The sequence below is a fragment of the Simochromis diagramma genome, unplaced genomic scaffold (assembly GCF_900408965.1).
Source record: "Simochromis diagramma unplaced genomic scaffold, fSimDia1.1 OVJJ01000343.1, whole genome shotgun sequence".
Taxonomy (NCBI): domain Eukaryota; kingdom Metazoa; phylum Chordata; class Actinopteri; order Cichliformes; family Cichlidae; genus Simochromis; species Simochromis diagramma.
Window position 1 is genome coordinate 7,065,859 of NW_024386831.1, and position 12,303 is coordinate 7,078,161.

The 12,303-nt window shown below is 44.2% G+C and overlaps 1 protein-coding gene across 2 annotated transcripts in view; it reads left to right on the forward strand.

Moving 5' to 3' along the window:
• Nucleotides 1-12,303, forward strand: part of ptpn4a (protein tyrosine phosphatase non-receptor type 4a) — a 70,327-nt gene that overhangs the window by 35,638 nt on the left and 22,386 nt on the right. For both annotated transcript variants that reach the window (XM_040027744.1, XM_040027745.1), the window contains exons 3-10: nucleotides 250-357; nucleotides 1,408-1,450; nucleotides 2,056-2,134; nucleotides 3,577-3,621; nucleotides 4,656-4,708; nucleotides 8,038-8,158; nucleotides 9,174-9,261; nucleotides 10,209-10,297. In XM_040027744.1, coding sequence (XP_039883678.1) covers nucleotides 250-357; nucleotides 1,408-1,450; nucleotides 2,056-2,134; nucleotides 3,577-3,621; nucleotides 4,656-4,708; nucleotides 8,038-8,158; nucleotides 9,174-9,261; nucleotides 10,209-10,297 — 626 coding nt within the window. The remainder of the gene's footprint in view (nucleotides 1-249; nucleotides 358-1,407; nucleotides 1,451-2,055; nucleotides 2,135-3,576; nucleotides 3,622-4,655; nucleotides 4,709-8,037; nucleotides 8,159-9,173; nucleotides 9,262-10,208; nucleotides 10,298-12,303) is intronic.

A 12,303-nucleotide genomic window follows, 5' to 3' on the forward strand; every position in this document is an offset into this window, starting at 1 on the left:
GAAACCTGCTCACCACTTCGCTTGAAACTGATGTTTATCTTGACGTCTCGTGGAAGCTCGAGTGCAGATGGGTAGTTTCTGTTTCTTGTTTTGTTTTTTTAAACCTGTCAACATCAGTGACTCTCACATGAAACCTGTTTCCAGGAAGGTGAATCAAGGAGATCGTGTATACAACTTTTGTCTATCATTATATGTTGGTAGTAAATAAAGCTCAGCGTGGATGACCATGTTTTCCTTTGTTCTCTGCAGAAGTCGGATAATGGCCAGGTGCTGCTGGATGCTGTCTTCAAGCACCTGGAGCTGACCGAGAGGGACTACTTTGGCCTGCACCTGACTGACGACTCATCAGATGCACCAGTTAGTATGACAGCTGTGTGTGTGTGTGTGAGTGTGTGTGAACTGTTTTCACTCAGGGATCGGCACTTCTGTGGAGCACTGATGGGCACTGAAACTATGCAATGTGTTGCTGGGTAAAGATCAGCAGCAAATTAAACTTTATCAGCCTAAAGTTTGAGTCTCGCAGGCCAATAGACTGATCCTCTGTGATCCTCTGGGCGCTCTGAACACCTGTGGTGAGTGGTTCCTAGCTGTCACTGTGTAACATTGATTGCAAAGAGGGCGCTGCACCAAAATCCTCCTCGCGATTGCTTTGATCGATTGCAGATTGCTGTGGCTGACTAGTCTTTAAAGACTAGCACTACAGAAGGTTTGCCTTCAAAGTAAAAGTTCACCTGACTGCTGCAACCAACACGTTTAAAAAGGTGCAAATTTCACTTTAACATTCAAATAGTCATGCAAAGTACGGTAACAGTTGCCATGACAACCCGATGACGACCTGATAACAGCCAAAGAAATCACAAAAGAGTTTTTAGTGCAGCATCTTATGTCTCTTAGCAACCAATTTCACCTAGCGACTGCTAGCAGCCAGTGACGGAATGCTCACTTTACCTTAGCAACCAGTCGTTGCCAGGAGGTTGCCGACCGGTCTCTGTGAAGCACGCCTGAGAGAAACCAGTATCAGTTTAATGGTGCTGTGTTTTTAGGGGATTTAATAGAATTACATTTGATCTTTAAAACACGACAGACCCGCCTCCTGCCGCCTTACTCGGTTAGCTAGTTTCATTATAGTTTGACTTTTTGGTAAGTTAGGTCACATGTGTTTACTAAAGAAGTGATTCATGTAAAGCAAATTTAAACTGTGCTGATCCTGATCCTGTATTTTGTTGGGAAAGTTGGGAGTTGATAAGAGCGTGTTTAAGGGCCAGTGTGATGAAATTAAATCATGTCTGCCTGCGAGTAATGATCAGTGTGTGTGCGTGCGTGCGTGCGTGGCCACTGGTAAATAATTGAAGTTGTGTGTTCATGCTTCATGGTGTCTCTAAGTGTCTCTCTATCAATATTTTACAGCGCTGGCTGGATCCCAATAAGCCCGTCAGGAAACAGTTAAAAAGTATGTGAAATCCTCCGCACACACCAGCTCAGCTAATTCACTTCATCCTGCAGCCAAACACGTTCACTCAACTCAAACTTCATTACACGATATTATTAATTTTCTTCCCAGCTGGTTGAGGCTGCAGCGTGCAGCGTGGTCCCAGCAATGGTTAAAAATCCACTCGCCACCTGAGGCTGATGTCTCTCGTCCACGCTGCCATTTAAAATTCTGCCTGTGCTTTGAGCCATTATTAAACTTAATTTCAACTCCGCTCTTGTTTTTAGTAACGAGTAATATAATATGTGACGTGTGGAACAATTAAGCTTGAGTGGAATCTGCAGTCCTCCTCCAGCCATGTTTGAACTGCGCTTCAACTTTATTTCATGTCGATTGGCTCATTGACAAAAAACACTGCAGCTCTGTTTCTGAAGCAGCATGAGCGTATGTGTGTGTTTTACACTTATTATTAATTATCCCATTATCTGCATCACTAGACAAAAATACACATGCATAATGTTTCCTAAAGAAGCCCCTGAATAGAGAGCACATGTTCATTTATATCACAGACTGACACTCTCCGATGAACATTTCTCCCCTCTAACTGCTCGTCTCTGTTTCTGCAGGAGGGTCTCCCCATAACTTAAGCTTCAGAGTCAAATTCTTTGTCACAGACCCCAATAAACTTCAGGAAGAATACACACGGTAAGAGTTTCTAACAACACGACAGGCTAAGAACAGCAGCAACCACTCGGTTTGTTAAACGCTGACATTAAAGTTCACTAACAGAGGAATAAAGGCTCAGTTGTAAACGAGATCCGCTCCTCACAATGAATGAAGTGTTTTTGTCATTTGACAGAGCGTCACAGAAAGTGCTAATCAAAGCAGAGCAACTCGAACTCGCTGCGTTGATGTCGTTTCATTCAGAAACGGAGCAGTGATCTCTGCGAGCAGGAGCTTTGCAATGGAAATGGTGTTTCTGTAGATTTGTTAGTTCTGCGTTCAGGGTCAGTCGTCAGTAATGGCATCAGCATCAACAAAACGCACACCATCAGTAGCTCTTGTAGTAGCAGGTGTTTAAACACACTAATGCAAAAAAAGTCAACTTTGATGCTCTGAAGTGTTTCAGTCTGAGCAGCAAAGAAAGAGATTTTCTTGGTCCAGAAGATTTAGGGACAGGTTTACGTGTTGGGACATCCCAAACTGGGGTTTGGCATTTAAAAAAACAAATAAAACAGAGTACTGTCTGATTGCGTGTAAAAGGTGGGAACTCTTGATGCTTGATGCTGAAATGAAGCGATCTATGAGCGCTGTTTTGTCCCGTTTAGTAAATCTGACCTGGCTGCAGACCATTAAAGGGAAACAATGTGTGCAGTTTTTAATAGGAGAAAGATACCTGTACTGGCTGAGATGCTTTTTTTGAACCACACACAGCAGGAAACATCAGTACAGTCCCGGAGTTCCCCCCCCAAAAATGTCATTCTGTTAAGTGAATCTGTACAAAATATGTGACGTATGCGTTTAATCTTAAGTGAAGGAAATAAACAGTTGAAGATTTTTTTTTTTAAGGTCGCCCACATCAGTTTTTCTCTGATTCTTCAAAAATTCTCACATGAAGAATAAAAAGATTTAAAAACAGTGACCCTAACCCCAATAACAGCTGTATTTTCTCTCTTAATGCAGATCAAGAAATATTTTTTAAAAAGCATCTTTTTCTAAGATAAAATGTTCTGCAAATCCACTGTCTGCTTTGTGCACGTGCAGAGGAGCGATCGCAGCTCTGCAGAGATCGTTTCAGCCTCTCTGAGCCTTATCTCGGTTTTGCACAGAGCTTGTAAAAGTGAATAGAGAGCCTTGGATCTGACGTGCCCGTCTGATGCATTGTACATTCAAGTCACGTTTAACAAGCACTCCTGACAGCAGTGTAGTACACAGAAAAACCTTAACAGTGTTCACGTTCAGGTTTGAAACCTAAACTATATATAGATATATACACACACACTTCACATCCACCCCGCAGAAGTTGTAACTGTGATAATGTTCCCACCAGGCCAGTGCTGTGTGCTCGTCCTTACATGACAGTATCACTGCAGCTGTGCTGGTGTTTCACTGATGACTTGTCCTCATGCTCTGTTCCTCCCCCTCAGGTACCAGTATTTTCTGCAGATCAAACAGGATATATTAACTGGAAGGTGAGTGTGTTGTTCTTTGTGTACACAGTGTTGCTGACTCAACTAGGTGGAGCATTCTGCCTCAGGCCAAATGCACTCATACAGGTGTGTTTACGGCATGAGAACCATTATGTAGATATTTTTAACAAGCCTACGCTTTAAAGGGCATTTCCCATGTTTTATTTTTGACCAGGGTAACTTTGCATGACTTACAGTTAATCTGTATTTTTATGTTACTGGGCCTTGGTGCAGCAGCGTAGGTCATCTGAAATCTGAAACAAGCCGCTTTAAGGTTCCCCTCCCCTGTAAGCCGGGGGTGTCAAACATGTGGGTCGCGGAACAGGTCCGGCCTGCCAAAGAGAATAGTTCGGCCCTCTGAAAGTCGTGAATTCATTATTAAATATTTGTAGATCAACACAAGCTCTTTAAATCATGAAGGATGTAAAAGTCGTGCTGTAGTTTAATTCCAAAAACACACGGAGGTAAAAATAAAAGTCACCTTGCGTTCATTTCGGGGCGTTTTCTCATTAAACGCTCATTAACCGTGAGAAATCGGCACAGGTGAGCATCCTCTTCTTCGTGGAGGGAAAACGAGGGCGTTATTATGCGATGGTGGCATTTGTTCGACCCCATAGATCAGATGGCGTTGTGCGTGAGTGAAATCGAGGTTGACACCTCTGCTTTCAGGCAGCCTTCTGATTGTTGCACAGTGGGTCCTGCTTTAAAGCCAAGATGTGGGTGACTGGAGGAAATATGAGTTAATGCAGCGCACGTAGGCTCATTGGGCAGTCGTACAAGCACTCACGACACGCTCATTATCCTTTTTGTCAGTGAATATAAGGCTCGCTGCTTCCTCTTACTTGGTTCTTCACACAAACTCGAATAGATTTTTCCCCCTCCACATTTCTGTTGCTGTTATTGATGATAGCTAATCTCTGCTCTTTGAAATGAACTGTAATAACTTTTGTATTGATCCAAGGCTGAAACGTCTGTTTAATCTGTGTGAATGTGTGTGTGTGTGTGTGTGTGTGCGCGCGTCTTCCTTCGACTTCCAGATTGCCCTGTCCTCACAACACAGCCGCGCTGCTGGCTTCCTACGCCGTGCAATGTAAGTAGCGCTCCCTCGGTGCTCCAGTTCTACTTAACAATGGAAAGGCAATTCATTAGGACTGTCTTTAGCTGCACACGCTCTTAAATGTAATGACTGTGGTTGCCTGAGTGCATTTATAACTGCTGCTCTGAAGCCATTACATTTCAATTAAGCCACGTGCTGATATTTGATATTAACACCAGTGGTATAAATATTCGATGAGGTTGTGGCTTCTCTTTGCAAAAATGGCTGCTCATAAATAACATGCAGAGGTGAAAGTGGTGAGAAAGCCTGCTGCGACGGCGCTCCTCTGCAGCGGCACCAGCTCCGTCCGCTCTGAGACGCTGTGGGTGCATCAAACGGGGAGAATATATAAACTAGACTCTCAACATGAGATGTTTTACCTGAAGGTTTTTCTTTCTTCACCCTCTCCCATGATGTGCTGCCACAGTTCTAAAGCGTTTTTCTTTGTTATTGCGTTTCTGTGTCGTAGACTACTTTTAAGGAGATTTTTCACTTTGCCGTGTGAGAGCATTTTAGGCTCTTTGAGCGTGTTTTTTGACGCCGTTGAGGCCCCATTTTAAAGAGGGCCTTAAATTAATTGAATTGTGACAAATACCAGATACTGGACAGGACACTGTGGCGATTTCATACCCGAGTTTCCACATCTGAGAAACTGATGACCTTAAACCAGAAGCTGATGGTCGAGGAGCTGCTGGAGACATGGAGGTTATACGGAAACCACAATGGAAACAGTCACCAGAGAAGCCGATGTCCATGTTTGTAACACTGCATGGCTCAGAGACACGGCCACTCAGTAAGAGCCTCAGAGCCCGGTTGGATGGATTTAACTCTGGAGCACCCAGAACAGTTCAGCAAGCCAACCAGGGAACACAGGAACGTCTGATATCTGCTTTGTGGTTTGGACATCTTCTACCTCTCGACCGTCCTACAAGGTGCTGCTGGATGGAAGCAACCGATGGATTCAACAGAACGTTGGCGTGGATCCTGAAGCTGCTCGGCCGTCACTCAGGATTGTCTTACGTGGAAACCTCTAGTGTCACGTGCCAATGTACTGTTGCAGCAGTTGTAACGGGTCAGCTTGGTGGTATTATATACAGCAAACACGTATTAGCACACTCCATTAAATAGAAGCATGCAGCTGTATAGCTCAGAATGCTGATGCAATAGTCAGTACACTACACGCCAGTGGGACCAGGCTATTTTCTGGTTTTCATTGCTCTGGTGATGCGTGCATAGACTCAGTCGCTTCACCCTTTCATGCATTTCAGTAGCTGTTGTTCAATATTTATTAGCTTCAGGCTCAACACGGTTAGCTCGGTTTCACTGGTGATGGCAGAGCAGTGCAGATGCTCTGCTGCCAACAGCAAAGCAGAGGTTCAGCACACAAGTGTAAATCAAGCTTTATGCAATAAAGCACATACGACTCGGTCACTAACAGCATTTCAAATCCAGCCGTTCTCAAGGGAATTTGATATAAAAAATTAAATAATAATCAAGTTTCTCTGTCTAATCAGATCTGTTAAATCCACTTCTGCACTTGGCTTGATGTGATCACCTTGTGCCTTACTTTAGCTGTTCTGGAGCCTCATTTAACCACTATAACTGTAAAACCCACTGACTGCAACCTGTTCATTACTATGCAGACCTGCAGACTAGGCCATTGCAGTCGATGTGCAGCCCCTCCTCCACCGATTTATGCGCTCATAAACCCCCTCTCTTACCTCGTTCCACTCTGCCTCCCTCTTCCTTTCAGCGCTCTTCCTCTATCACATGTTTTGCTGGGAATATCCTCAGCTTCAGTATGTAGGTCACAGAGCAGATTTGGCCTAGTCTAGCTGAATCACACTGCTACTGCTTTTACACACACGCGCACACACACAGATACAGAGTGTAGCGAGGTCCGTGTCGTCACGTCGCTCAGTGCCAGCATAGATTATGAAGATACATGTGCACTTTTGGGGAAAAACTGTTCGTAGCAGCTGTTATGCTGCTAATTCAGTTAGCTCAGCCCAAATGCTGTACTCACAGCTCTAAATCCAACTCCAAAGCTCTGAAAGAAAAAAAGGCAGAAAATGACTGCCTGAAAACCAAAAAGTTCAAAAGAATTTGAATATCATCCTAATCTTACCGCAACTTGTACCAACACAAGTATCCACATTGACATATACACACTTCTATTAATTACCTGCAACGCGAGTAAAATCATCAGTAGCATCATTATAAGACCCTTGAGCTCGAGCTAGTATCTCCCACTTTGAGCCAATCGGCAGCTGAGTATGGATTTCACATCAAGAGATGGATCCACAAAGAAAGATCAGGTTGACGAGTCTTTGAGGTTCATTGACCTTCGCGCTGAACCTTGGTAAAGAAAGAACTGCAGCTTAAAATAAAACTAAGCTTAAACTACTGTATGAAACAAGAGCTATTGACCGCACACACGCGTCCCTGGTGGTGTGTACACATCAATAAAAGGGAGAGCTAGAATTGATTGGTTGGTCAATATGCTCTGGCCACCAGGTTTGCAGGTTAGTCGAGAGACTGCTTGAGTGAATTGATGGTTTTAGCCTAGTGAGCTCGCTGGATTCGCTTTGAGCTCTTCATCTTAGAGCGCTTTGAAAGCTATCAGAGATCTGACAGTTATCATTGCACTCATCTGTTACTGATGTTTTGTTTTTGAAGGATGCCAGCTATTCCCATTTCCAACTCTGTGATGTTTCACATTTGCTCTTCACTGGGGCTTATTGCAGTATTTTAGTTCGGCCTCTGTTTGAAAGCAGATTTAGCTCCTCTCCCTTTAATGACTCTCTCACTGCTCTTCTGATTGGCTGCCCCTCCTGACAGAATATTGAAACATCTGGTGGGCGGGGTTTCTGGGCTCAGAGGCAGAGCAAAAGTTCTTCACACACTTAGTTTAATGTGTTTAGTGTGAAACCCCAATTGTGACAGTGTATATAACAGAAAAGAAGGTCGCTTTAAGATATTTTACGTGTCGAATGATGAGGTCATTTGATGTTATTAACAAACATCCTCCTGATGTGTTGTAAAACTAAGTGCACCGTTAGTACTTAGAGTTAGTGACTCCACCAAAGTAGCTTTGCATGTTTAAGTGTTCAAAATAATCCTTATTCGTCTTGAAACAAACTCTTTTGCCAACTTGTTCCTGATTGGCTGCCCCTCTCAATCAAAAGGTTTGAACAGCAGTTGGGTGGGGCTAGTTGACAATAGACGGTTATATCCACTCCCACAGATGGATATGTCTGAGCCAAGAATGGGGAAAAACTGAACATCCTGAAGCCTAACGTGCGTCTCTCTTCTCTTTCTAGCTGAGTTGGGGGACTACAGTGAAGCAGAGCATAGTCCGGGCTATCTGTCTGAGTACTCCTTTATCCCAAACCCCCCTCAAGACTTTCACAAAGAGGTCGCCAAACATCACCAGCAGCACAGGTACGCTGAGACACGCTACAACACACCTGTGATTTGGTACAGCTTCCTGCATGTGGAGGCGGAAAATCGAAAATTGGTTCTTTATGTTGATTTTCAGCACCTACACCATCATACTGTATATTACGGGCCACGACTAAGGGCGTGGTTCCCGTGTAATTAAATCAGATTTAATTGTTATTTATATTTACCTGCAAACACTTAAATGTAGGTACAGTCGAATGACTGAAACCAGCCCATTGTTTCCTCAGTGGGCTGGGCACTTGGATGACTGACGTTTCTTCCACTGTAAACGCTTCGTCCAGATGAACAGAATCAACCTTTGGAGCTTAATTTATTTTTCTTTCATGATCGCTGCTCAAACTAAACTGACAAAAGGAGTGTACAGAAAGGAGTTTCTGCTTTCCTGTAACATACCTGGAAGTTAGGCGAGGTTAAGCAAAGGTTAATCCATAACACTGAACCTTAGAGTTCAGTCACGATGAAAGATGGGGAAATATTGTTTGTTTTTCTGCAGCATTATCAAGAAATGATGCAATACTTAAAATCACTTGCATCATAATTGGTTTCTATAAAATACCTGTAGTTATGCAATGTTTAAAATTACTCATGCATCCCTCAGCAGACTTACAGTATCATTATTTCTTTGTTTCCTGTCAAACCCTGACCGGTTACGACAACCTTTGAGCGTTTGCAGGTAAATTTAATTACTTGTAATTTGATTACAGGGGTGTTACACTGTTAATTATGGGCCCTTATTATAAGGTGTTACCAAATACAGTAGAAATATGAAAGACTGATTACTGTCCCTGTATAAAAGCACACATATGGCTCACATGCTGCAGGTTTAATGACCTTTTCCTTCTGCCTGGCTCGTTTGTTTGCTGCTTTTCTTTGTGTATTTTCCGCCTCCATATGTCTAACACACACCGCGTCGTCGTCGCTGCTCCGCACGGCCTCCCGACGGCTGCTTCACCCTCTCTCACTCTGTTTATTTTTTCCCCTCTCTCTCTCTCAGCGGTCTATCTCCGGCCGAGTCAGAGTTTAATTATCTGAACACAGCACGCACGCTGGAGCTCTATGGGGTAGAGCTGCACTATGCAAGGGTAAGTCTGTTAACGCCTGTGTGTTAAAGACTGTGTTACGAAGAGTTTGTCCTTGCTTCTGGAGCATTACGGTTCATCACCTGCAACATTTTTATTTCTTTTTTTAATTCCACCAAAGCTCGGAGGCCTGTCAGACATGTCCGCTGTCTGCGATCTCACTCTAGCCGTCTTGCTTCCTTCCCCCCCCCCCCCACAGCAACCGCGAGCAGTTAGGTGATAATCCAGACTCCGGACCCACCCTCAGCCGTTGTGCTCAAAACTGATATCACAACGTTTTAATCTGTAAAAGGTTTCCCTCTTTCCCGCTGTCACAACGTGGTTCATACACTGTTTTCACAGAGCCAATCACGTCTGCGCTGGGACTGAGATCAGGTCTGTGGAGCTGCAGCGTGTACAGCTGACGTTGTTGCCCACACCCTGCAGAAATGCCACACATTGGCATTCAGCTCTCATCATGACACCAACACATAGAAGCAGAGCAGGAAAACCAGCATTTAATCCGTATTTGCGATGCAGTTCTTTTTATCCACGAGCTTCCTGACTAATTCATCTGCATTCTGTTAGATTCATGTAGTTTCACTTCACAGCAGCGAGCTAAAACACTCCTATGATAACTTAAGAGCTGCTCTAGCCTGTTGTAATTTCTAGCTGAGGCAGTAGAGAGTGGCGCTCCAGCTGCTGAAGGGAACGAGAGCAGTGATTTTTCAGCTGTGTTATTATGGGATGTACAAACGGGACTCGAGCGTGGATTAAATGTGACGGGCAAAGTATGAAATGCGTATGAGAGCTATAATCATGAAGCTCAGTTTAAAACTGTGACTCTGTGTCAGATTTAGGAACACATACTTTGTTTACATCAGTGAGGAAGCCAGTTTTACTCTCCTCCCTCCCACCTGCCTCCACCTTTACCACGCCCTCCTTCACCTGTCCCACTCTCCTCTCCTCAGGACCAGAGTAACACAGAGATTCTCCTCGGGGTGATGTCTGCTGGAATTGTGATTTACAAGAACAGGGTACGGATCAACTATTTCCCATGGTGAGTGACCCACACGTCAAGAAGAGAGGATCACAGACATCACTGTGTGTATGTGGGCTCAGTTTCTGTACTTTCCTGTGTCCTTTAAAATACAACAACACAAAGTAAGAAACGCGTGAAAAGCAGAAGTGACAGAGGTAGTGCTATGACTGGATTTACATGGGGTTTTTTTAAAGCGAGGTTTCAAAGGGAGCTCTGGGGAATCCCTGAGGATGACTGGGATGCTCCCCTGAGTTCTGCGTGACTTCCAGGGTGTTTGCCTTTCCAGTGGTAACAGGAATGCCAGTATGATGCTCTGTGAGCATAGCTTCCAGCTGGCAGCCAGACTACAACCACAACAAGTTGGAGGAAACCGAGATCAGAGTTGATTGGTGGTTGTGTGTCATGGGTTTTGTGATAACACTTGAAATGTGAGTTGTGTGGTTGGAAGAACCTGTTTTATCCTGTTTTAAGTCGTATAGCATAACATTACAAGTGACTTGTAAGTAGTAAGAATACAAGGAGCACTGAGCTTGGACGGAGCTTTTCCCATTGCTAGCAGATGTTGGTGTGATTTCTGAACTTGACTGGTTTATTTCTTACCCTTCACAAAGCCTTTAATGTTACTGGATCCAACTGGTTTTAGAGTGGGCACCAGCAAATACCCAGCCGATGAACCCTCTGTGCTCTCCTTACCAGACTATGCCAGTCTGTGGCAAAGGACAGCATCTGACACCTCTGAGCCGTTGTGGTTGAAATCGTGTTTCAGTGTCATTTTCGGTCTCGATAGCTTTACAAATTGAGAGAAAGTGCCGGGGAGGTTCCTCTGCGCAGGCAGATCAGATCCTTTGGGGCCAGCCTTTTGACGCCACTGGTCTAGACTGTTCCTCGTGGATTGGCGTCACTCAAAGATGCCTCTTTAGTACCTGTTTACCCGGTAGGATTGCTTAATATCACCCCCCACACAACAGGGAAATAAGAACTTTTAGTTTCCAGTTCTTTAATTCATGTGTAGACTTGCATAAAAGGAGGACTTCCTCTATGATATGTTTAAAAATGTGACGAGGTTCCTCTGGTCAGAACGTGTCCAAATACGACTCTGAATCTGAGGCTGTGTGGATCTGTGGCATATGGGATTCACAGGTGACTCCTCTCCATCGTGTACTTTCAGTAAAGTGGTTGGTCAGGGTGGAATGAGGTGCATTATCAGTGAATTTGATGATGAATGAGAATATACAAGATGAACAGGAGAGGACTAAAGAGTACTAAACCCCGAGGGACACCACGGGGGGGAGAATCTTTCCCTCGGCACACCCAGGAAATCGGCTGGATTTAAAAACATAGAAACTACATGTGCTTTTCGAAACATGTATGTATTCCTGTAAACATCGTGTATTCCACTTATTATTTTCGGAGTATCAAAAAACCCAAAAGACGCTTATGATCTGAGGCTGCAGTTTCACCTGCTCGCAGCCAAAGATCAAGGTTGTTTGAAAGCAGCTCTGCAGCCAGCGGAGAACCTGGCACGTATCCGATGTGGATGAAAAACGGTGCGCTGCTGGGGGAAAGAAAGAAAGCGTACTTCACTGCTATTTTCATACTCTGTCATTTCCTCCTGCCAAATTTGCCCCGAACTGGGAAATCAAACGGTGGATGTTCTTGTCACAAATCCACCTCTGCGCCTGTCGGTCTGCAGTTCCTCTTGTACTGCTTCCAGGAAGCCTTTTTGCTGAGAAACGGGCTGCATAATATTTTGGAAACCCTTCACATGGTGATTATTGACATGGCATATTAATGTTTAAGCCCCTGTTGAGCTTTTCTAGAATTATACAGATGATTTCACCAGATTTTTCTGGGAAGTGGGGGGAGGGGGTTTGTGTGAAACTAGGTTTCCTGAAAATATTACAGGCGTCAAATCTGCTCGTTCTCTCTTTGTCCTGCTTTTGCTCCTCTCTCTCTCTTTCTGTGTCCAAGTCGCTTAATCTCATCGCTCTTTATGCCTTTTGCTCTCGTTCTCTCTGTGAAGC